The sequence below is a fragment of the Sphaeramia orbicularis genome, chromosome 12, assembly GCF_902148855.1.
Source record: "Sphaeramia orbicularis chromosome 12, fSphaOr1.1, whole genome shotgun sequence".
NCBI lineage: Eukaryota > Metazoa > Chordata > Actinopteri > Kurtiformes > Apogonidae > Sphaeramia > Sphaeramia orbicularis.
Window position 1 is genome coordinate 22,572,114 of NC_043968.1, and position 26,479 is coordinate 22,598,592.

The window sequence follows — 26,479 nt, forward strand, 5'->3', positions numbered from 1 at the left end:
TCATGATCTCACACCTTCCCCATTTTAAGACTAATCTCAACCTAAATAATGGAACAATAAAAGAGAAAAGATGATCCTTCCATGTATCGATCAGTGCTTATCACACATGACAAACCTAATAAGATGAAGTCCCTTGTTACAATGTAAAAATTCTTAAAGAATTGTTAATGCTTTCATGCATACTGGTCACTACAGTGGACAGTTATTCTCCAGCTGTTCTCTTGTATACTCATGGATTTTATTGTTTTAGTTCCATATCAGTCAACACAGTGGACGCTTATACATCATCCCATACACTGACATTCATACCATTAGTGCAACTTTGCTGTTCTTGATAAACCTGATGTGAACTAACATGTTTGAGTGCTGAAGGGGTGGGATAAATAAATTATACTTCCTCCACTCCTTTTAGAATGTGCAAATGAAGTCATGTTTATGTATAAGTTTTGTTTTTTTGTTTTCTTCAATGACCTCTTACTACCTGTTTTTTTTTTTCTTAAGGACTAAGTAAGATTACTTTGTCTTGTTGCATATTCAAAATAAACTAAACTAAAAAAAAAAAAATAATAATAAAAAAATAAATTGCTTGTTATTGTTACTAAACTGTAATTAACTTTTGTTTTTTTTTTTTAACAAAAAGTTTTTTTTTTTTTTTTGCATATTATTGCCATGAAGTGAGTAATGTCTAGTATTAGAGTATGTTAAAATGTGAGAAAACAGCAGATTAGCAGCATTAAAAAGGTTTTTATTTCATAGTTTTCACATGATACGAGGGCTGTTCAATAAGTTCATGGCCTCACCCAGAAATACTGGTTGTTATAATACAGGATGTTACATTCTTTCGTGATGGGATAGTGATGCTTGAACATCGATGGACCAAGTGCATTGCTGTAAATGGAGATTATGTTGAAAAATAAAATATAAATTATCAGTCTGTGTTGTTCTGTTCTGGGTGAGGCCATGAACTTATTGAACGGCCCTCGTATATCAGTAAATCCATGTTTCTTTGCTTCCAAAATTAAACGCATGGTGTCAAGCTGACATTTTTTTAACTCCATGAAAAATAGGTTCATAAGAAAATTTTCTGTCACATTGTTTTTTTCATGCCTAAAGAGGAATAAAAACACTCAGGAAATAAATGTTGATTAAGGTTCTCATAATTCGTGCATGAAAGGGTTAATGTCAAAAATTATATATATATAAAAAAAAACATAACCAGAGGAGTCATAAATTACTTACTTCCACCTAATTATTGATGACGGCAATGATGATAATTGTGATGAATAGAATAGAATAGAATAGAATAGAATAGAATAGAATAGAATAGAATAGAATAGAATAGAATAGATCTTTATTTTCACTATAAAAACATTGTTAAGAACAGAATCAAATCACTGAAACATAGTTTTGCAGCCTCCATGGCTGCAATACACAAAATTTTATTATAGGAGGTAAGTAAATATAAGGTAAACAAAAATAAATAGAAATAAATAAAATATGAAAATATATAAAACAAGAAATATATAGACAGGTCTGTTAGTGATTGTACAAACCATATTAAATTACTTTGTGAATGCAAATAAACATGTTCATATCAAATGTATATATTATCTGTTATGCACTCATGATATTATCTCGTTATATTACCACTATTATTATTACTACTAATATTACACCATTATTACCACCAGTACTACATCCATTCAGCACTGCCTGAAGTTGAATTACGCAGGCCACGCCTACTTTACGTAACTTCCGATATGGACGTCCTTTGTTGTCCTTTCATTGGTTGATATTTGGATTTCCGCCATATTCAAAAATAGTCACAAGTCTCTGCTATTGTGATAAGATTTATTGTTATTGTTTTGTTAAACTTCTCAATACCGCATTATTCGAGTAGCCATTGTCTGTTAGTACTCAGATGGGTGAATCCGGCGAAGTTCAAGCTCCCGTTTCGACTATTAAAGAGAAACTGAAAAGACAACCGAGCAGCCGGAACCTAAAGAGAAAGTTTTCATCTGATGAAGACGAGTGTCCCCTGGAGAACAGCAGAGGAAGTCTGAGACGGTGAGAGTGTCTGTCCGATCCACAGCCCACGACAATGTTCACTTCAGTAATAAACACAGTAACTAACGAGTTTCAGCTACGAATGGAGTTTGTGAAGATATGGGGTAGCTAAAGGTGTGTAGCATGCGTTAGCAAACAAACTACAAGAAACGTTCCTCCTCCTTAATATAATATCAACATGTAAAGATAGTAATGTATACGTGTTGAATTACCTTAAATTTGCAAGTGACCAGTCATGCTAGACAAAACTTTGGACACCAAACACCCACAATTGATTTTAAGAGTGCAGAGTATCTTCGGTTGCGCCCAAAAGCCACAAGATGTCAGCAAATGTCCAGAGACACAACACCAGAGCATGACCTGCCACCCACTGAGTCCCATCTCCTCCTGCTGGGCTTCATTTCCTCATCCTTCTGGAGTAAGGATGTTAATGTGAAGTATGACTACATTAGTTTATGATAGACAGACTTGATGATGTTTGTTCTACATTTAAAGTCCTTGTGCAGAATAAGTACAAACACAAATAATGAAGGATATTGTTTTTCTACTGCTAGGTTTAAAGCAATAAGAACAAACCCCATTATAATGCACAAATTAAAAACTGCTATAAATTAATTTAGATATACTATTTACTTACTGTTCTTTTTTTTTTTTTTTTACCCCAGGACCATCATCTGTGGCTTACATGTCTTATTTTTCATAAAGGTTCACACATATGATTTTAAATGTAAAGTTTCTCAGCTTTTCAGGGATGTTACATAGTTTTTATTTGAGAATATAGTTAATGTGTTTAGATTTTTAACATTGTGCACCACTGATTCATGTACCAATGAATGGCTCTGATTTTCTCCAGAAAGGTAGAAAATTATAGCAGACAGTAATTTATTTGGAAATCTAAAACATCCACATTCAGTTTTACTGAGTAAGTAGAAAAAAAATCTAAGCTGTTGGTGACTTTAAATGAACTGGATGAATAGGAGGTAGAATGGGTTGTCCAATAACCAAAGGGTTGGTGGTTCGAATCCCGGTTTGTCCTAGTCATGCGCTGTTGTGTCCTTGGGCAAGACACTTCACCCTCCTTGCCTCCAGTGCTGCTACTCACACTGGTGTTTGAATGTGTATGAATGTTCAGTGGTGGTTGGAAAGGCTGTAGGCGCGAATTGGTAGCCACACTTCCATCAGTCTGCCTCATGTGGCTACATATGTAGTTTACCACCACCAGAGTGTGATTGTGTGAGTGAATGAATAATGGATCCACTGTACGTGCTTTGAGTATGCATTCATAGAAAAGCCCTATATAAATCTAATCCATTATTATTATTATTATTATTATTATTATTATTATCATCATCATCATCATCATCATCATCATCATTATTATTATTATTATTATTATTATGTTTGGCATCTGATTCTGACAGATACTTTAAAAAAAAAAAACTAAATAAAGTACTACAGGTCAGGTACAACAAAAACAGTTCTTGGTCTCTGAGGGTTAATAAGGGTTTGGGTTGAATTAGTGGACTATGAGGCCGTGCAGAAGAAATGTGTTTAAGCACCTGACTAGTTTTTAAAATCATTTTTCTATTTTTTTCTTAATCCAATTGCTTCTTTTTCTGTTCATTGCAGATAAATGTTATATGTTCCCCCCACCTTTGTTTTCTATTAAGCTTACTCAAACATATAATGGAAAAAACCCATCAAACCCATATATAATATTAAACCCAAACATTGCCCATTTTAGTTATCAACCACAACATTCCTAAAGTAGTTCTCAAATTAGTATGTCTACCAGCCATTGTTCAGTGATTTTCCCATCCTGCTTTGTATGGCCTGCATAATCACAAATTGTGAAGTTTCATATCATTTGTTTTGTTTTTTCTTGGATCCAGGGAACCCAAACACTGTTGTGTCTCCCAGGGTAATCTTTATAATTTGTTGGCCATAAATGTGATCAGTCCTTAGTGTCTCAGGGGTCAGTTATATCTGTTTATCTTTTAATTTATCTGGAAAACCCTTTAACTGGCAGATGATAATCTGTGCGTTTTTGGAAAATAAACCCCTGGGAGTGTTTATATTGGACCCTTTTGAAAGGCTTTCCATGTTGTGTGCCAAAGTGGTCCAGCCCTGCTCAGTGCCCACTGACTCTGCAGACAAACATGGAAAAAACATCACCCGAAACTTGAACTCCATAACAAGGTTTATGGAAAAAATATAAATGTTTAGTCAGAGCTTGATTTCCCAAGTGAGACTGGCATTAAATACTAGTCTGGCAGTGTTTTTTTTTTTTTTTTTTTTTTTTTGGCGTGGTCTCATGGCTGAGCATGTGTACGATACAACCAACAGAAACCAACAAGGCTAATTTGCAGACAGTGAACTCACCGGTTCACTGTCCATGTAAAGCAGTGGTGATAATATCACATTCAGTGGGTGGAGCCTGCATTTTATGAAAGTTCAGGGGGTTGGGTTTTTGTTTCATACAATAGGAATGTTTTCAATGTTTTACAACTAACTTCACTCTGTATAGACTTCATATACTGGTTCTAGGCACATGCATTGGAGCGAAGACTTCAGTAAATATTGCTTTACCAGACAACTTCATGAAAACCTCCATGTTCCTGGTGAGCGCCTTCCATAGTATTTGTCTAAAATAAAGATGTGGGAGCAGGTCAGGGCTCAGCTATTTCAGTTTCAGAGTTAGCTTTAACAAACAAGGGTAGGGCATTCTGGGATGGTAAACCACTGACTCATGAACCACACTTAACTCTATACCCATGAACAGGTACATGACTAGAAAGGACCTTTGTCCCCTGGCCGGTGACAGTAACATATATGTGGGGATATCAATCACATATTCATGAAAACGTTACACGCAGGGACTATTGGCTTTCAAAATGGCTCATTATGGGAAACATTTTGGATAGTCATGTGTCCATAAGGCTATAGAGGTATAGTAACCCCTGCACCACCAGAAAGAGCTCTATTCTGTTGAGGACTTTATATTTCACAGTTTGATGTTAATCATCTGTCCACAAGCAATATACAAACAATGGGTTTCTCTTTTCAAAGCACTTTGAAAGGATCCATACCTGTTGAGTCACACATCTGGTTAAAAGGGCTGAACTTACCACCTCACTATGATCTCACCAATAACTTGGCCAGAGTTGGACTCCAAGTCTTTTGCTGCTCAATAGAAAGGAGGTGTGAGAATCCAGAAATGTTACAGCCCAAGGTATTGTGAGGTGTTTTTGATTTCACAAAAATCATGAACAAAAGAGAGCACATATAGCTGTTCTAACACACAAATGACACTTTAACAGACATACAATGGGGCCGCCTGACTGCAAAAAATAAATAATAAAAGACAATCTCCTGTCAGCCTGTGAAAAGAATTATGAGATGCTACATTGTAAAAAGCATATTTAAAAGCTAAAAGTTATGCCCAAAACCATGCTGGATTATTACATTAAAAAAAACAAACAATGCCAGTGTTTCCGATTAGAGTGCATTATTTGATACAAATCTTATATCTTGAACCACATCAGTTATTCATTTGTGGTATTGTTTGGTCCTACTTAAAAGTAAATGCTGCACTATTAAAAGATGCATTCCAGTAAAAGTTCTGCCTTTAACTAAAACTAAACTAAAAGTAGAGAGGTATTCACAGAAAATATACTTGTCGCAAGTACTTTGGAATGGAACCATACTGTGGATTTTTACAGATTTAATAACACTAGCGCGTTGACAAGTGGGGATCCACTGGTTCTAAATGTGGTAGTTTTTATGCTGTTGTGTGTTTGTGCAAGCTGTACCGCATTTGTCCAGCAGTCACCACCAAAGCATCCTGGGTATAGCAACATGATTGTAAGGCTGTTATATTCCAAAATTACAAATATCTCTTAAAATATTGGTCCTATCAGCTTGCCGTTTTCACTAGTCTGTTCTTTGACCAAAAGTACATAAGTATGCCAAACTGCAGCAGTCAGCTCTTTCCAGATTTTGTGTGAATCCCCAGACACACACACACACACACACACACACACACACACACACACAGAGGCCACTTGGTTTTTAGAATATAGCTGTGGACAACATATGAATGGTACCGTGGGTGGAGATGGAAACAGTTCTGATTACTGCAGACTGCTCTGTAGTTAAATCTAATAATACATCAGATTTTGCAAACTCATTCACTTGTATATATAAAATCTGATGCTGAAAATCGCCTTTTTGTGAACAGGTACAGTAATCTATGACTACTTCCTCATGTTTCTTCTGGAAACCTCTTTTATTGCAAGTGCGCTGGTCCTCTCTGTAACCGCTCATTGTAGAACAGTTGTTTAGATTCAAAAGTGAGATGTGAAGTCAGTGAGCAGGAGGTCAGTTATGTTTCATTGCTGTTGGCCTGGATTACAAATGAAATTCCCAGCATGTCTCTCACCCCAGTGCCAGAAATGGTCTAACATCTCGGCCACCAGCTTGATGATGTAACAGTAACTGTGTAGCGTGTGTGACGGGGGGGTAGGGGGATCTGAGCTAATGCTTGTCATGTTTCAGTGACCTGCAGTGACACTGGAAGCTCTGTGCATTCCACAGAGTTGTATGCTTTACCGTCAGCCAACTCATAGCCACTTCCCTGTAAAGTAATCGTCATCATAGCTTCCCGTGAAGGTGTTCAAACGGTAAGCAAACTCCAGGCACACTATCAGTATGCCAGATTTGGTCTTATTGCAGCTTTACTGAAAACTGCATTTGTACCATACCCATGCAAACTTTCAAATGCAACTTAAACAGTGAGAAGTTACTATTTCTGAAATAAAACATTTATTAATATTTTCTTAAACAAGAATATAGTTGTTTGACACAAATCTGTGGTTGATTTATCCAGAGAGTCTAGTTGAAAGTGTGCTTCTGAGATTTCCTGCTGACCTGGCGTAGTGCTTCATGTCGTGACACAGTGATGTACTGTACTCACTGATGCAGCGACTATTCTGGATCAACCAATCTATGATCTCAGTGGTTTTGTGTTGTGTGTGGTATCACTTTGGTTCACTTGGAACCTTGGTGAAGGTGATACTAGAAATAGTATCTGATGGTACCTGGTGGTCCCTGCTCTCACACAGTGGAAACATCGACAAGCCATGTTTAGGCAAGTTGAAAAAGCATCAATATTCTCAAACATCCAAACCTTTATTTACACTTTGTTAGGACTGTACCAGTGCTGTATAGCTCTGGTACCCTACAGTATCATTCAAGAATAAAGGTAAAAGTTATCTGGGTTGTTTGGATGGTTTTTGAGCAGTGCTGAGTTCAGGATGCTGTAACATATCTATCCCTGTATTTTCATCACCTTAGAATGAGTTGTTTACATCTACAGTCCACTATGTTGCGTTTCAATGATTCTACTGCAGCCTACCTCAATGGACTTAACCTATGTTTTCTTTTTGTTTTTTATTTCTATTGGGTGCCGTCCAATGTTAAGATGCATAATGTCACTGTCACTATGTTTGATTGTGAACTAGGCTTAATATCCTGTTAACCTATTAAGCCCTGAACAGACAAAACAAACGTGGGCTCTAATGAGGGTCTTTCATGATCTGCGTGCCCACCAAAGATGAGGGTAGGGAATCCATTCATCATTTTATTACCACGGTAGTGATCACCGGATGTTTGGTATACCTTCTCATTCTATGTTTGTTTTTTTGTTCAAAGAAATTACATGGTGAGTAAAACAATCGGAGAAAAAATATGTATTTTATGTTTCACCTTCTTCAAAGTAGCTACTGTTCGCCTTGATTAACCCTTTTCAATTTGCAGGCTGTATCATATATTGGGTGGATTATCTTCTGTTTCACACCATCAGTATGTTGGAATATAATTAGGCTTCCATGATAGGCTTCCAACTAGCACTTTATTTCATCATCGATCTTCCAATTATTTTCTTGTTTGATTGTTGATGAAAACTACAAATCCTAGTAATAGTTCACTGACTCTTACATTTATAATAATTATTATAATAAACAAAAATCAGATCAGGAAATGCTAATAATTATATAGTCATGTACACTTGAAAACTATCTGAATCAATCATTCAAGAAAGTTCAGGATTATTAATTTTTTGAATGACTGACAGATGAACCATTTACACACCTCTAGGCTATGAAAAAGTAATTTATCAAAGCAAACCACCCTAGCCTGACAGAGATGGCAAGGGAAGAGTTGGACTACATTGTTAAAAAAAGAGAGAGAGTCAACTACTATTCAATATACTGTATGTGGAAATCCTTCAGTTGGTAGAAAATGCTCCCATGGACTCATAAATCAGGGTGAGGAAGACAAAATTGCTCAAAGCTTTTGTCAGTGCAAATGAAACTAAAATAAAAAAAATGAAATTACACTATTACGTGATACTCCTCTTGAGCTGAAGTCACAGTGTAATTTAGAAACCCACACATCATTTCAGTAGAAATGCTTGTTTTAGGCGGAAGAACCAAACTGTGGTGAAGCTGACAGCCTCCCACATATTTTCCCAAGATACCTCTGTCCACTGAAAGACAGTGACGTAACTGTGGACAAGAGGGAGGAACAGCGGTCAAACTTCAGTATGTCATATGAAGGATCATCAATCAACGTCGGTCCCACAGAATTTTGACTGGGAATGTCCGGGGTTTATATCCAACAGCATATATGTATCACCACATGGACAGAAAACTCACTGGAAAACATACACTTCTCTAGAATATGAAACAGTGACGTGTCATGGTCAGAGTAGGGATGTAACGATATGAAAATTTCATATCATGGTTATTGTGACCAAAATGATTACGGTTATCATTATTATTGCGGTATTTATACATCCACTGAAATAATGTAACCAAGTTGTATTTTGAAAAAAGAAAAACAAAAAAAATAATAGGCACAATGTACTTTTGGTTGGCAGAAACATTCAAATATTAACATGTAAACATCAAATATACAAATGTGCATTAAAGATGGAACCTTATGGCCATTTTTTTTTACCATTTTCCATATCAAGTTTGAGTATTTTTTCTTTTTCATGGATGGATGGATGGATAGGTGGTTAGGTAGGTAGGTACTTCTCCAGGAAATGTGCAGTACCGTGAGTTTTCAAAGTGCGGTAATCAAACATGGTTATCATGATAATTAGAATTTAAATGGTAATACTAACCATCAGGAATTTTACCACCGTTTATCGTTATACCGGTAATCGTTACATCCCTAGGTCAGAGGAAATCCAAAATAACAAGTGGCAAGTTAATTCAGCTCTGACGGCATCGACTGAACAACACCTACTGTGACCTTTGTCCCTTAACTTGCTTCAGGACACCCAGGGTGCTTCTCGTTTCCCTTCTCCCTTCAGCAATTGTTACTCCACAACACATGCAACATTCATACACTGTTTATCCAAAACACCTTACAGTACTGTTTCTACACATTACCAACATGGGTGGTCCTAACAGAGAGTCCCCCTACAGTGTGTTGGTGTTAGTTTAACCAACTGTGGCCCACAGGATGTGCCTTCTCTTGTTGGCTTTTCATTGTATTACTTTGTCAAACATGACAACATAGTTACCTTATACTCAGTAGTGCAGGGTCAACTTTGTGATTATTTATAATTCTTATTAGTATTCACAGATCTTTTAAAACCTTATTTTTTAACCAGATGAGTTTTCTATCTTCAACCTTTCTGAAACATTCCAATAGTCTCTAATGAATGGTTTGCCCTATTATTTTAATCCTCCATAGCCAGCCTTAGATTTTTATGACACGTTCTTTTACTACCATGAATAAAGTTCTTAATCCATCTGCTAAAAATGGCAAAAAAAAAAAGCAAACATGAATTAATTCAATGCTGGAAATCTACCAAATCTGGAGTTCATTCCTGACTGGTGAGAAGCTGCCATGCCCAGATGTCTGAGAGATGCCTGAAAACGTAGATTTATATTTTGGCTAAAAGTCACAAATTGGATAGAGAAGTTTGCCTATTTTTCCCAGTAAAATATGGATAGTCATATCATTTAAGTTGGATGACATAATTTTTCAAACCAAACATCATTATCTAATTGGCATCGCAGTTCAGTGCTGGTATTTCTTGAAGATTAACATCATCACCCCTCTGTTTATTTTAATAATCTGTCAGTCGTTAGTCAGATGAATGCTTACATGACTTCGAAGTGTGACAGGGTGCTGCAGCTGCTTGCACCACTGACTGTAGAAGGCCAATTGCTGTGTCACTGGATGAACGCCACCTGGAGCAACAGAAGTTGGCCGGCAGAATGACTGGAATGACCCAGCCTTACGAGCAGCACTTGTTGGACACACACGCAGAACAAGTGTTTCTGAGCAGCTCGGCATTCTCCGGATACTGATGTCTTTTTAGGCCCCTCCATCTAAGACCTCAAGACATATTTCTTATCTATGACAACATTTATGATTACATGTAAGCAAAGAGGCTGGTCTTTATTTACTCTGCTCTCATGTCTGCTGAGTATGATTAACCTTTGTGACATCACAGTGCTTTTAAACATACTTTAAAGTGTCTTAATATTTTGTCTTGTGTTTGCATTTTTGTATGAATTCGTGGCTCTGATATTTATTGGAAATATTCACATTTCTACTGTACATATCAGTAATGTACAGCATGAGATCATGCAGGTGTTTAAAAAGGTCAGGGTTTTGTTCTCTTTTAACATGAGGTACGCAAATAAATGCTTTGTAACAGCATACGGTCCCCGCTGCCTGGACTACATCGCTTTTGTGGTCTGTTTTTGTAATTTCATAAGCAGCCCAGTTACTTAGCCTTGTACGGCAGTTCAAGACACACTTCTCATTGAAAGTGCTCCTTCACTGTGAAATAAAGTCCTAATAAAAATCCAATTTATTATAGCTTAGCAGACTGATCTTAAGCACTGCTTTGAAATGTCTTCTCATTATGTAACCATCCATTCACAGAGCGTGGTGTGTTGTGTAATTGTCCTCTATGTGGCCTTAGCTTGCTTAACCTTATTTTAACACTTGAATAATTGCAAATTTCAAGATACGTTGACATAAGAGAGACCGACAGTAGGCTTGGCTCATTTGGGGGAGTGTTATTCCTGATTATCCAGTTGTAGAGCCCCAAAAAAGGCAAAGCTGCCCCCCTCCCCACAATAAGGTATTTGGGTTTTGGTGAGATCTCTGTGTGGAAAAAAAAAAAAGGTGTGGATAAAGAACCCCTCCTTCAAATGTCACAGGGGTCTAAGGACAGCTTCGAGACCTGATTGAGGACTCTTTGAGGAAGTGCATGGGGGTCATGATCCTCTGTCTGCTGTGACTGGGTGGATCAGCGTCTGTCAGTCCTGGTCAGGGCTGTGCTGTGTCTCCACCATGCTGAGGCTGTGGTAGGTGGAAAAGGAAAGAGGAGGTTAATGTTTTCTCAGGACACCAGTGTTCCCTGAGTCACAGCTCATCTCTTATCACCACTTGAACTCACACACTCATCTGCTTAATTCACTCTTTGGCTGGTGTTCTCAGTTATTCACATGGTTTGTTTCTGAGTCACAGCGCTGTGGTGGGTTTCAAGGATGACCACTGACATGCCAGTGAGGGCAAAGGAGGATGATTCTCAAACAGGCCTATAGGTGGTGGGTTTTGTTGCTCATGTATTGTTGATGTAAATCTCATGTATTGCGTTGTTACACAGGTCACTGCGAAGAGGAAGTTCCTTCACCTTCCTCACCCCAGCACCACAATGGGACTTCACTCTGGTAAGTACCACCCTCATATTCTTCATTTTACATGTTGCATACCAGTCACGTGTAAGCCACAAACACACACTAGATAATCACTGATCAAAATGACCTACAACAGAGTTATCCTAACTATCATAACAATGTGGTCCATTGCCAGCTTCTTTGTCTTTATACAAGATACTCAGTGTATGTGTGGTGTATACACTTACCGTCTGCACATCTTCCTTGAGCTAGCTTTTGGCCGACTTCTGTCCTTTTGTGCAAACTTGGAGCACACTTAAGGGTCGCTTCCCATCACAGTGTTGTGTTTTGGATTTAAACCTCGCCTCAGAGGCTTCAACAAAGTCTCGGAAATGGTAGCCCTGTTCATTGTCACCATGACGAAAGGTGCCTCCTTTTGGCCCACCGCCACTGTAACCCTGATAAAGCATCCACCCTGGAGGACAAATGCCTTATCATCTGGAGCAATTTCTGCGTAATGCCAGTCCTTGTGTTAACAGAGTCTCTTTTACTTGACTGAAATTTTTGTTTGTTTATGTACATGAAAATTCATGGGTCAAAAGACAACACATTTTACTTATCAGTGCAGGGAGGTGGAAGGCCGTGTCAAAGTGACATTACACAATGGTTGCAGGCAATGAAAACAAAGACATTGCAATGCAAATAGCTGTAGTCTACTAGGACAGTTTTTTTTCAAGGAGGGAAGTATTTATACCTGCTTTTTTACCTGTTTAATGTGAGAAGAACTCAGCTGCAACACACTAACCACAACAGCAACATCTGAATAAAAATGTGCTGACAGTTTAGTGGCTGTTCGCTTATGTAAGTGTTGTCTGTAATTGTCTGTCAATGTAAGAAAACTTTTCCAACAGTCTTCAGTCAGCAGATTGGCAGAATGTTTTAGTGTTAAACTCTTAATTAAAATAACAGAATGCATTTTTATTTAGTCGAGAACATTTATTGTAACAGAATTACAGTAAGGAATGCATCTGCTCGACTTGCTAGGTATGTGTGTGTTTATATATATATATATATACAATATATATATATATATATATAAATTTATCTCTCAAAGGAGAAGAAGTCAGCTTTATCCAGCCTAATTTTTATTGCACTGTTATTACAATGTACACTTACAATGTATATGTAATAAATTTTTTTTAAAAAAGAGAGAGAGTCAAGGCACTAACAGGGCAGAAAGGTCTATTAAACAGTGCCTGTTGGCATAAACGAGTCTGTAGCAACATGTGAGATTTACAGGCCTCTTTACACAAGAACTCCTGCACTGAAGACATTGTAAAAAATGATTTCATTGTTACAAGTGCAAGACAAGTTTGGAAGTTACTGTGAAGGTACACAACTTCAATCTGTTGAGCACTACCTGTCCAAAACCTTGGCATAGTTTCACTTCGGGCTTCTCAAGGCCTGGCTCTGACCTTAATGCAAAACCTTTTCAGCAGTCTAAGCCTAGATCCTCCTGTACAGTAAGTGCTATCAGTGAAGACCGATCTATAAAATGCGTTTTACATTCGGAGCCAGCTTTCTCCTTGGCGGATTCCAGCATTGAGAGTCTATCTGCATCTAATTCCTCTCTCAGCGATGCTGATGGCCGTTGTTATGTGGCTCCCTCATGGCTGAACCCAGGCCTGTGCATGCAGCCAGAGAACAAACACTGGATAAAGAAAATCCAGCCTGCTCCGATTTCTTATCCCCCCTGCCCGAGGAACATAATGGCATACAAACCGCTGCTGTTTCTTATAGACTGGCCCGCTTGTGGTTTACAGGCCAACTTAAATGAGACAAGCTGATTAGAAACAGAATAGAGAGGAGAGATTAGAGTGTGTAGACATACCAGGGTTTATAGCTGCCCGAAACACAATCCACCGCTCATCTGAAGGCAGTGGAGGAGAAATCAAAGCACGGGTTGCAGAGAGAGAAGTGAACAGCTCTTAATCTTGTGCCAGCCTGGTGCCTTTGATTTGCAAACATGGCAAGCTTAGCTCATCCACTAAAAACATATGGATCTCATTAGCTTCCCTTTCAATTTAGTCCCCCATCTGACATTTATAAATCTAAGAAATATCCAGCAATAACAGAAAGCTGGAAGTATCTCTGCCTCATCACCTGTCTTATCTCAACTCTACCAGTTTATCTTGAAGGTTATGCCAAGGCTTTGAATAAAGTTTAGCCAACTTTTCAGGCCTTGAAGTGGTTATGGGGGATTTTTTTCCCTCCTGGCTGGGGCAGGTACAGGTGGGGGTACACTGGCCCTGAGGCGAACCTTGGAAGCAGGCAAGGCATTCTCCGGAGCATTCTCTGGGCGTTTGATGCCTTCCCTTAGACAGCATTGGGCACAAGGCCTCGAGGGCTTTTCTGTCATGGTGAGAATGTGGTGTGATGTTTGAGTCAGGTTTCCAGCCCAGTGCCAAGGTGGTGCAGATCAAACCAGACTGATGTTTGGTGGAATGCAAAGGTAATTAACAACAACGGGAGGGAGAGTCTAAGCTTTCTGACTCTTCAAGCAACAAGTTCAGACGGCCAGAGATGTCAGCCTCAAGAGTGGCCTGTCTGATAAGCAGCATTCCAGCTTTAATCACATGATGTGATTTAATATGGCTGTCGCGTCGGGCTTTTTCACACAAACGCTGATAATTATTGTGGGAAGGCCTCGCCCATATCAGCGGCAATTTATATTCAATCCAACCACTGTCTGAATTTTCCTCAGATTTGAGAGCAGGATATTTATCTCCATACCTCTGATAACATGTAATGCATCCAAGGTGTTATCCTCCATGTCTGTAAGAGCACCCACTACAGCGGCACATACATCGCTTTTGATGTTGCTTTGCAGCTGTTCAGATTCTTAGATGCATGCCTTTTAATAACTGATAACAAATGAAAAATTTTGCCTGCATTTACGAGCTCTCTGTGATGTTTTACAGGCAGAACATCATAAATGTATGTTGTAATGCTGCAGTTTGTGAACATATCTGATCCAAGTGTTTAAAGGCAAACTGATCTTCTAACTCTACCTTTACTCAGACGCATGTGTGTACTCTGGCAGTAGACCAGTTATTTACATGAGACTGAGATACAGCAGGACAATGAAGGGTGGGGGTTTGGGACCAATGGCTCTCCACCCAGCTTGTTGCAAAGCCCCTCACCCCTTCACAAACATGCAGGTCCATTATTCTGTGACTATTTAACTCAATACACTTGACCGAAATCATGCAGGCAACAGGTTTTGTAGTGTTTTAATTTGATTTGTGTCTGTTACCTGACTGTCTCTCTCCACCCCTTCCCCTCCGTACAGTAAATATTTATCTTCCTTTTCACCAGACACTCAAACTGTATGTTATTTCTTGCTTCTTTGGTTAGTTTAGCTCCTATCTAATCCAAAGGTAGGTTGAAATGACTCGTTTGTCAGATCAAGTGATGGATGTTTCTTTGAAAGTTTGACCCATGATGTCATGGTAATACGAAACGGAGATATTGTCTGAATTCAGGCAGGCAGCAGAGCAAACCTCTTTTTGTTCAGCAGGCTGGTATCTCAAGACATAAAAGCAGACACCTCTCATTGTCTCTCTGAAAGTGTTGAAACTTGTTTGGTGTTAGCGACTGAACATCATGGCTGATTCTTTATGTGTCTGTTGTCTACATTATGGCTGTTTCATGTAATGTACAAATCTGTCATTCGTCTCCTAGATGAGTAACAAAGAAACCCGGCCCAGGTCACGACAGTTTCTATAGCCTGAGTCTGTGTTTAGTGAGCAAAGGTGGGGGGGGGGCGTGTTTGTTGAGTCAGGGTATTTACGTTAAGCTCGGCCCACCACTTGAACAAGTCGCTGCATGGAGGGTGTTATTCTATCTGTGAGATGCTGACAGAGGGATTTCCAAAGGTGGCAGGAACAGGAGGTCTAATTTTCATCTCCTTTTCCTTACAGCCTTTGTTTTTGCGCAGAGATTACTCTCGAGTCGTTTTTATCTTATGTGTAAGACCCGAGCTTAAAGCAATATTTAACTTGGAAGGAGCATTCACACTTAGCACGCAAACTTCATGGACAGTGAGCTACTAACACTGCTTCACGTGTTGACTTGTACATATATAGGCTAACTTAGGTTAGGCCTGAATAATAATTCACAGTATTTATTATTAATTCTCAAACATGTCTTTAATTTTGAGATTGATTGTTCCTGCTCATAGGGATTTTTTTTAACGGAGCAGTCACTTGTTTTCCTCCTGTTCAGCACCAAATGGCAGACAGACACAGAGAGCAACTAGCTAATGAACATAAAGGAACCATTAGCTGCTAAAATAATTATAAGAAATTTGTTTTTTATTAATTTAATGAAATAAATAACAGGTAACATTTTTTTCTTTTTATCTTCTAAATATGAACTTTAAGCCTCAGCATTTTATGTAAATAACATGCAAATTGTTACACTAAGATGATAGTTCTACAAAATGTGGTGTGTTACCAAACCGCTATCTTTCCAGAATATGAAATGGTAACAGTAAGTGATAAGATCCTTTCATTTAAACCTTGAATGCTTCAACAGTTTGATCCCAGGTCATTTTGCCTTGTTATGGGTTCATCCTGGAGCTGTCTTTAAAATGTAAAGTGGACCTGCTGCTGTGCTGAGGCTTTGAATAAATCAGTCTGGTGAAGTCAATTACACATTTTTTTGTTTCCCTTCAGTTGAAATGTATGCAACCCATGACCTAGCATTGTACTTATGCTGCAGCAACGTGGTGAACCATATGAAATGCATAAGGAGACATGTTGGAAGGTGTCCAGTAGAAGTAGCTCTTTTATGGATGTGAGAAAACAAACAGGTTAGAGGGCAAATGCCCTACACTCCCACCCTCTTTCAGCACAAATAAACACAACTCGGTGATTTGTTGTCAGCCACCCTTGACCATTATGTATCCATTTAGCTGCTCCTCACCTCACTGGTCAATCAGGTCTTGTTGTCCTGTGCCAGAGGCGGTCTGGCCTCGCTGCTTAATGGACCACAGTGACAGAGCCCTGGGGGTCCCGGGGGCCACCACTGCTCCTCGGGAGTTTTACAACCCTCAGCCTAAACAGGCCAGACCGCTGTTCTCACCTGCTAACGGACTCTTTCTGAGGTGCTGGCTGACAGTCCACATGCAGGTGCTAAAGTGTCCCATTGCCTAATTAATCCTTTCCTGTTCCTAGTTGGACCTCCAGCAGTGTCTATTGTAGTGTGACAATAGAGCAACAAGACCAATGAGTGTAATTATCTGAGAAGTACAAACGCGCACTGGTGAGGCTGTAAATTTCTCCGTATGTTAGTCTCATCTCGGCATCCAGACAAAGATGTTTGCTGCATCACAAAGGCAGGAAGATAAAAAGCAGAAAGACAAGAAGTTATGTGCTAATTTTTTATATATGTAGGGGATGTGAGATTTACAGGGAAATGCAATGAAATGATAAACTCACAAAAAGTCTTAGAACCCAAAGCTTCCCAGTCTGAGATCTGAGTTTTGTATTTAGGTTCAGTGTGTGTTTCTTTACACTCAGGGTGGACTGATACAAGCCCCTTTGACACAGCACTTCTGTTTGGGGAATATTTCGCCTTTATTACAGAACGACATCTGTGTAAAAGCAATGGTGGGATCATTTGGTCCCACCTTTATCATGACTTTGTAATGCCTCTGGAGGTAGTAACAGAGCTGTGATAAAGGTGGAATCATGATTTCGGAACGCTATGTAAAGGCGAAGACACACCAAACCGATTTTCGGCGGCCAGACATTGTTGGGCAGTCTGGGGAGGTCAGTGACATGAATCTGCTTGGTGTGTTCTGAGCAAGCGGCTGTCCTTAATGCAGTCGCCAGTCTTTTCGGACAATTCAACATGTATAATTGGCCACTACCCGTCGTTCAGTCGGACCAATCTGATTAGTGGAGGGATAGCCCTTGACTAGTGAATCAGTGAACAAGAAGTTTACATGTGACTACAGCTATGCCAAGGTACTTCACACTGTTATTGTCTTCTATAATAGGACATTCACTGCTCATATCGTATCTGAATGCGTGCCAGTCAGTGTTGCCTGTGGACTTCATTCATTCCATGAAGTGAACACTGTTAGCATTGTTAGCAAAGTGCGATTTCTCCTTTGTTTTTGCCTGCGACATCTTTCTTCTTCCATAAGATCTTATTACTAACCATCCGTTCAATAAGTACAACAACAACAACAACCCTTCTGGATTACTCGACACTCTCTGCTGACAACAATGACTGATGACAGCAAGCTCTGTGTTTTGGTCTAGAGCAGGGATTAAAGTTCTCTGTCACCACGACGGATTTCCGTCAAATGGAAAAATTGAAGGGGGAAAAAAGTCATATTGAAGTAACTTCCCCACGTGTTTCGCGGAGTCCAGTCGGCACCGGGTCCCGGGTCCTGGGTCTGCTGTCCTGGGTCTGCAGGTGTTTAACACAGACACGCCACGCACAGGGGGCTGATAAGTTTAACAGTGATGATAATAAGATGACTTCTTTATTTTTATGTCGGGAGGACAGATTGATGACTATTTATGTTTGGAAGGAAACGCTGCTCATTCTGTGCCTCAGAAACACATGGACAAGTTCAGCTTTACCGAAGTTCAGCCTCCAGACTAACTGTAGTTTAGTGCTAACAAGTAGCTTTCATTATGAAAGAACCACAGCGAATAGGGAAGAAGACAGAACTGATCTACATGTACCTTCATGTTTGGGTTCATAGCTTATCTCCTCTTGCCGGTATATGACTAGTGTGTGTGTGTTTGTGTGTATGTGCCCTTCCCGTGCGTGCGGCTGTGCGCGCCGCGGCCTTACGCGGTTACGCGCCCGACTGCATAAGTGCTTTATTTTGACCCGTTTAGCATCTTATTTGTATCTGTGTGGTACAGTACGAAGATAAAACTGAATGAATGAGTAACACCCTTGGTATTTGCAAAGCCACTGTATTTTAAATACCCTCAGAGAGTATCTGTAACGGAATATAATTTCTGTTTCAGTTGACATAATTTCTTCCAATCAAAAGAACATGATATTGGCGGGGGGGGGGGGGGTTGTGGACGCAGGTTTGACGACGTGCAGATTATTTTGGCTAGCATATACGACATCATGGACACGTTTGTAGAGGAAGGTGCTGAAGTGGTAACTATTGAGAGATGCATGAAAAATACAGGGTGTCCCATAAGTCTCCATACATAGGAGACATAATACATTCCATACATACATGGTTCTAACATGTATTTCTTTATATTTCTTCTTTATAGTTCTTCAGCAGTGGAGGACACGCATTGAAATGTGTTCCCGACAAAATGGCAGTCATATAGAGCATATTATATAAATAAAAATGGTTATGTCAAGAAACGTTTATTGTTCCTACGTATGGAGACTTATGGGACACCCTGTAGATGGAGGTGGGCGTGGCTTGATGAGAAGGGAGACGATGGAACTCCAATTAGATCATGGTGCAAAAAAATGAAGCAGCCTGGTGCGTGCATGTGCGTAGTTTGCCACAAGAAAATTCTGTATGGTTCCAATGGTTAAAAAAGTCCTGATCCACCATTAATCTGAGAAGTTGGAAGATTAGTTGGTTAGGGTTACATTTACACAGACATTTTCCCCAAAATTCATGTGCTGTTGGAGTTGGAGTTATGTTTTAGGAGTTCCTAAATTGTTAAATAAAAAGTTTTTCACTTATTTTTTGCAGTAAGGTTTTCTTCCAGTAATTTTCAGTTGCTTCAAAGGTTTTCATACCCTTTAAAATTAACCAGAGAGCACCAAAATTGACCTGAAGCTTTAAAATTTTCTGGGGGAGGACCCCCAGACCCCCCACCAATACCACTCATGACATTTTTTTCTATCCATGTTACTAATCTTCTACACCTGTACACTCTCCCATTCAGTGTGTTTTACAGTATTGCCAAATTTGACTATATAAACTTGTACGCTATAGCAGTATTGTATTGCATCATTTTTAATAGTGGCCACAGATTTTGACCAGAAGAAAATTTTCAATCAGATGAAAAATTTTTGCTTTAATCCCTGGTCGAGAGCGATGTTCCATCATTTCCCAGTTTTATGTCTCACAGCGCAGAACATATGCTGAAGTCGGTAGTCGATTTGGTGTGTTCCTCACACTTTTTTGACCATGTCGGGGGAGACTGGAGCCAACTGATCAGTCGGGCTACCTTTTCTGGTGACGATCGGCAGTTGGATTGATGTGTCTACACCTTAAAAGGAACACCTCTCGTTCCCCAACCAAAGTGTGATGTTTTGATGATGGCGACCCCCGCGCCGGAGAGACAGCAGGTGCATATGAGGGTGCTGGCATGGATTCTGCGGCAGCAGCCCCGTGTGCCACAGCTCTGCGCCAGGGGTTCTGTGGCTTTGTGTCAGGGATGCTGTGGCTACATGCCATTTTCACCCATGGCACAATGCCGTGGTACCAGCACCTGGGGCGGCTGCCACAGTATCCATGCCAGTGTCTCCATATGCACATTATACGCTGCACTGCGTCACCGCCCCTTTGATTCCAGAATGCAGGTCCGCTGTGTAAAAGTCCAGCCTGTCTCACCTCTGTTACTCTTTTGGCTTGGCTGTGGAAATCGGTCAATGGTGGAAAAAAGATGGGATCACCATCTCGCTTTTTTTCCAGGATCTCTGCGTAAAAGTGGCTAGTGACACCAGAATCTAGAAAAGAATAAAATAAAGCTTATTCACTACTTTTAATAATTCTTGTTTGTTTCATCAAAATGGGCTTTATTATATGTTGGGTGATGCATGAACATTTTGCAGTGACACATGCTGAATATTCCTTTTTTCATCTCTCAACAGAAACGCAAACGAAGAGAGAAGGACGACAGCGACGCAGTCAGCCTCTGCAGCTTCGACTTTAAGGTAAAACAAACTCAAACAGCGCTAACACCAATACCATGCAGGGATGTAAACTGTGTCACACCTCTGTAACTGTATTTTTATGACCTTACTGTACCATGTTAATTTGCCAAAAAACAAGTTAATAAAACAGTTGTGCTACTGATGGGAAGGACAGATGAACAGCATGAATCATTTATAGTCACTCACAGCCTGATGTGATGTTTAGTTGCTTATTTAAGAGAAATCTTGGTTATTTTAGAGATATTTAACTCACCAGTATAAGCAAAATTTAACCAGTTATCTATGTTTTTTCCTCAGAAAATATCTTTGCTTTAGCACCAATCAATAGATTCTATAACGTGATTTTCTTTTTCAGTTGAAAATAGCATTTGACCAATCGTTGCAGCTTAAATTAGAGTTAGCGTTGTTAATGGTTGCATATGAAACTGTTGTTCAATATTTCACTCTTCTAGTTTTGGACCATCATTTAGTTTTAGTGGAGCAGAAAAAAATGCAAATTTAACATGCACTACTTTTACTGAAATAATTAAGGTGCTTAATGTTGATGTACTCTCGGTCATAATTTATGCTTAAATGTATTTTTTACTCTACTTTCCATTGCTGAATATTTCACTAAAAGTGGTTAATTAAAAAGATAAAGTTTTGAATGTAAAAGTGCATTTATACAATAAATTCAATAAAATACAATAGATTTTTTTGCTTTGATTATCTGCTGGGTCTTGACCACCATAGTTATAAGCAAAACTGTCGTATTATGTGTAGATTTCTACTTCTCTGCTACTATTAAGTCTTTTTTAATCAGATAATGACTTTAAAATTCTGAAATAATCATTGACGACTTGTCATAAATGCCTATCTTGTGCCATGACCATGTTGCTGTTTTAAGTTACTGACTGAGCTGTGTTTTTGGTCGTATTAACCCATAATACAAACGACTTTGGATAAATGAGGTCAGTCGATACATGTGGGTCTTCTCCACTCACGATATTTACATTATTTATATTGTCCACATTCTTTACTGATAAAACACTGTATTATGTCCAGTAGTCAGCACAGCAGTAAAAATTTAGGCTAAGTTAAACATGTTCTTTTTGTCTATCCATATACATTTTACATATCATTTGATATGCCATGTTTCATTTCATCTCACTCTTTTTCTGTTTCACTTTTCTTTCTGCTAGTCAGTTATATTATGGCTAAATCTGATCTCATTTTGACAACATCCGTTTCCTGAACAGTCACTCTCAGACATATATCCTGGGTTTCTCTTCCACACTTTCCTATGTATGCTTTGTTGCCTAATGTCACTCACTGCCAAAAGAACAGGACAATGAGCAGCGTGTTTATTCCTGTAGTGTTTTACTGTGGAGCACTTATTTTGGAAAAGGGCCTCAGGCATAATTATAGATGCAGGTTTTCCTATCCCTGTGTACATTGTGAAGATGGACACACAGCTGTTATGAAAGATTTCAACCATCACACTGCTAAAGTGGAAACTGGGTGTGATATCTGGTGTTTCACTCCAACTGAGGTTGTCTCCTGTTTATTCAGAGCATATCTTCAAAATGACTCAACTTATCTCTGGGAGTCGTATAGATAAAGATCATGCTTATTTGTTGAAGAGCTCATTGAGGTTTGTGGTTTCTCCATTTAAGAGATCTGACAGGATGGACTGGCCAGGTTGGAAAATATGGTTCAGTGTGTGGGTGTTAATGTGCGCACCTTCCCTTCAACACAAACAGATCTGTCCTCCTTTCCCACAGCACGGTGACATCATAATTGAACACCCTTCACCCTCAGGTATATTTCACAATTTAGACTTTTCTATTGTGTATTATTTAAGATCTCCTGCTGCTTGAGTGTATGACAGCCCTTCTGCTGTGTACAAAATGATCCTTTGAGACACATGAGACAGATTAGCAGAGATGTAGGCTACAACTTAGATTCTGTAACCAGTCAGATCAGTCACTGTGCTTTAACCAAACAAAGCTAATATGCTGTTGTGAAGGTCCCAGGGGCCACTCCTTTACTCAAATCAGAACAGATCTCTGTGTTCTACTCTGACTTTGTTTTCTTTTCTAATGGAGCTGCACATACCATCTGCTGTTACATAAACACTTACTAAATTGAGAACTGATTCTCATTTTCAATAACGACCTGGACATATAGAGACAAATAACCAACCATTCTCACACTCTATGGGCAATTGAGAATAACCTACTAATGCATGTCTTTGGATGGTGGGAGGAAACCTGTTTTTTGGTTAGTTAATTAATTTTTGAAAAGTAAAAACCTGCATATTATTGCGCAAAATATGAAGGACATTACAAGAAAACGAGCTGTTCCTTTATGCTATTTTAGGAAGACTTGACATATTCTTTTCCACTTTCCACCTATTTTATAGTTGTCAATTGAAAATAAAAAGAAAAGAATCAAGATAAGAATGTTCTTGCCAATAAGAAAAATTTAAAACAGGTGATGGTAACATACTGTGGCCTTGTGTGAAGACACACAGTCAGATATATTAAAGTAATACAGTGATTTATATCATTTTAAATGTCTTTGTATGATGTACTCATACAGAACTAGAGGCAAAAACTGGATTTTAAACTTTCATACTGTATGATCAATGAGAGTTGGAATAAAATATTTTGGACTTTTCTCATAAAATGATTGTGACAATCCGATTTATTCTTGATAGATTAACTGTAACTGGGACTCCGTATGTATTAATTTTACCTGATCAGAGGTAATTACTGATGTGTATAAAAGGAATAAAAAGAAGAATGTGTCTGAAAATAAAATTATTCCAACTTTTGGGGCAACAGTATATTACAGACAGCAGGGACCTTTTCAGCTTCTTAGACTGTTTGAAACTCTAGTATCTGCATTCAGTGTGGTCAAATATCTGCTCCTACACTGTGTTGTACAGTCTAAACTTGCAGTTCAAAGATGATGCACACAGTGGGTGAACCACTACTCAGAGCTGCTTTTGGACTACTTTATTATGCTTAGTCCAGATAACTGGACATGCCACCTAGCATAACCTGATAACAGCCTAGCATGCTAACAAAGTGCTGACAGCTGGCTAAACTTGTACTTTAACATGCATTATCTGTATGTGTAAGTTGTTACTCTATAACCTCATACCAGCCAACCCTTCTGAAAGTGCTGTCAGAGTCTGCTGACTACATGACTTCCCACCCCCATGTCCTGGCTTCAGTTCACACCCCACTTCAACAAGACTGTTGCTGCAATATGAATTTCTCAGTAAATGACGCACGTATTGTTTTGAAGTTCAGCACCTCAGTTGTAACTCGAGCTTGGATTCCATGAAGGTCACAGACCTGGAAAATGACACTTTTTTCACTTTTGTTTCAGTGAAAACCACCCATTTCAATGTAAGAAGATACACAATTAGTTAGGTAAAAATACAGGAAGGAGTACCTGTATCCTCTCCTTCCCTCAGCGTTACAGCGCTGTTTTGTCCCCCAGGCCATAAATACTGAATGTCCCGTTTTAACTTCCACTATGTTGCTGTGCAAATACCGCTCTTACAAAAATACATATTTGCATTTCCTCTGGATGATTTTTTATCAGCATTTCTGTTTATTCAGTCAACATAGTGCCAGTGTTTTGTAGTTCTTGGTTACGCTGCTTTGTTTGGTAGCAACCAGCTCTACTGTGGGTGGGACAAGTGATGAAACAAAACCAAAAAATTCACGCATGAGTAACACAGGGAAGAAAGTCTAGTTTGAGAACTGTGGTTTTCATTGTTTCTGCAGACTGTTGTGAGATTAGATCGTCTGTTTCAGCTCATCGTTATTTAACCACTACAGGGAGTGTAGGTATTTATAGTTTAGGTCCTTTAGAACAGAAACTTCCTAGATTAAGTTGGAGTTAAAGTCTCTCATCACAGATTAATGGAGCCCTGAATTAGAAACACAGAGCCTGTCAAAATCTACTCAATCCCCAGTTATAGATACCAATTCCACCAAATGATCAAATCAAGAGTGATGAAGGAACAACAATAAATGAGGGAGCAAGTATCATAAACACAGTAGACATTACAAGTGTTCTCAAAGAAAGAGCTTGATTCACAATATAATTAAATGTCCTCAAAAAAAAAAAAAAAAAATCAGTAATTCTTTAACCTATGTTTCATTTTTAGAGACTTGGTGCCACTGCTTATATATTTTTTTATTTAACCATTTATTACAATTCCTGGTCCTGTCTCTTTTTAAGGGATTTCTCTTTGGCCCATGTTCTATCCATCCACCAAATGTAATAAAAATCAATATAGTAATTATATCAGTATCAGACAAACAATCAGGAACGATAATATGTTCTCATTGAGATTTCAGAGACCAGAACGCATCAAGACTTAGACAAGACAAAGACTCGAAAGAGCTGCGACCAAGTTAAGGCCAAGACAGACCAGTTTCGCAGCAAGGACGGTTTAGGGAACAAGTGTGTCAGTTGTGTTTTTCTTTTAGGTCTACAGTGTGTAAGCTGAATCAAGTGTTGGCTAAAGGTTTTTTTTTCCAAATAAAATAAATGCTCAAAGATATATTTTACAACAGTGATGATGTTAATGAATAAATCAGACAGTTCACAGGAAGTTTGGTGATATCCCTGCAGTTGTACAATAAGACTAATAGAGCTGTATAATGTAAAAGTTTTAATATTGTGCCTCATAAATAAACCTGATTGATTATTCAGCCATATCAAAAATGTGATTTATGACCGGTGGTTGGAGTTTGAGCTGACTGAGGGCTTTTTGCATTAAGATCATGCATCCCATGTTTGTGTTGCTACTGACCTCTATCAGCAGAGGGCAGCAGTGTCACCACCGGACACTCAGTCAGCACTTATGCATGTGAATGCCCAGAACTGCTGCCTTCCCAGATCTGTAATTAGGCTTTGCGCATCCAGTACTCACTGCTGCTGAGGTTGAGGTAAACTCACCTCAGCCCCCAAGCCTCGAGGCTCAGTCAGTCGTTGGCACGGCATAGGTTATACAACGGTGAAACCCCACAGCTCACAGCATTAGTCATTATACTCTACCTCTCCTCGATCAGACGTGTGTGTTTGGAAGTGTAAATCACGGCTATACTGCAGCTGCAACTCAGTGTGACTACAGGCAAACAGGACCGACAGGCCTAGCCATGTTGTGTTTAGTTTTTATAGAGGCTGGGCCAGACATACAGCTGATTCAGCCCAAGGTCTCCCCATACAGAGTGAGTAACAGCAGGACTGCACACAGCGTCTTGTGAAGGAGGACACAGACTATACACAGACAGACAGATTCACTTTTTATTGGATCCTCTCTGACTCCTCAGTCTACTGTACATACTTTTTTTGCTCTGCTGTCTCGTCTCTCACGAAACCCATCATGACCAGTTTTTATCCTTAATCCTAAAGCGGTTTGATTCATGATCCCACTCTCCGTGTGTACTGAGAGCCTTTGGGTGATGTAACCCACAGTCTGTGTCCTGTTGGTGTGCAGCGGATGAGCTCTTCTGACCACTCAGTCAACAAGCCCAAAGAACAAGTTGTCAGCTACTTGGCACCTCGATTAGCATCTGTGCTTTGTCTCACACACGGCAACAGCACGGAGTCTGTGTCCTGTTTCACACCTCAGTGTTGAACCAGGAGGCTGAAGTGAAGAAAACACCACAGACTCGTCCATTTGTCCAAAACACACACATTGTGACACGTCAGCTTTGCACTATATTAGCTGC

At 39.2% G+C, this 26,479-nt stretch overlaps 1 protein-coding gene across 1 annotated transcript; it reads left to right on the forward strand.

The window, feature by feature from the left end:
* Positions 1 to 1,840: 1,840 nt before the first annotated feature.
* On the forward strand, positions 1,841 to 26,385 carry LOC115430610 (neuroepithelial cell-transforming gene 1 protein-like). Its single transcript, XM_030150715.1, has 4 exons — positions 1,841 to 2,067; positions 11,771 to 11,834; positions 20,673 to 20,735; positions 26,245 to 26,385. The coding sequence occupies exons 1-4, from the start codon at positions 1,922 to 1,924 to the stop codon at positions 26,383 to 26,385; spliced, it is 414 nt and encodes a 137-aa protein (XP_030006575.1). The 5' UTR covers positions 1,841 to 1,921.
* Positions 26,386 to 26,479: the final 94 nt, after the last annotated feature.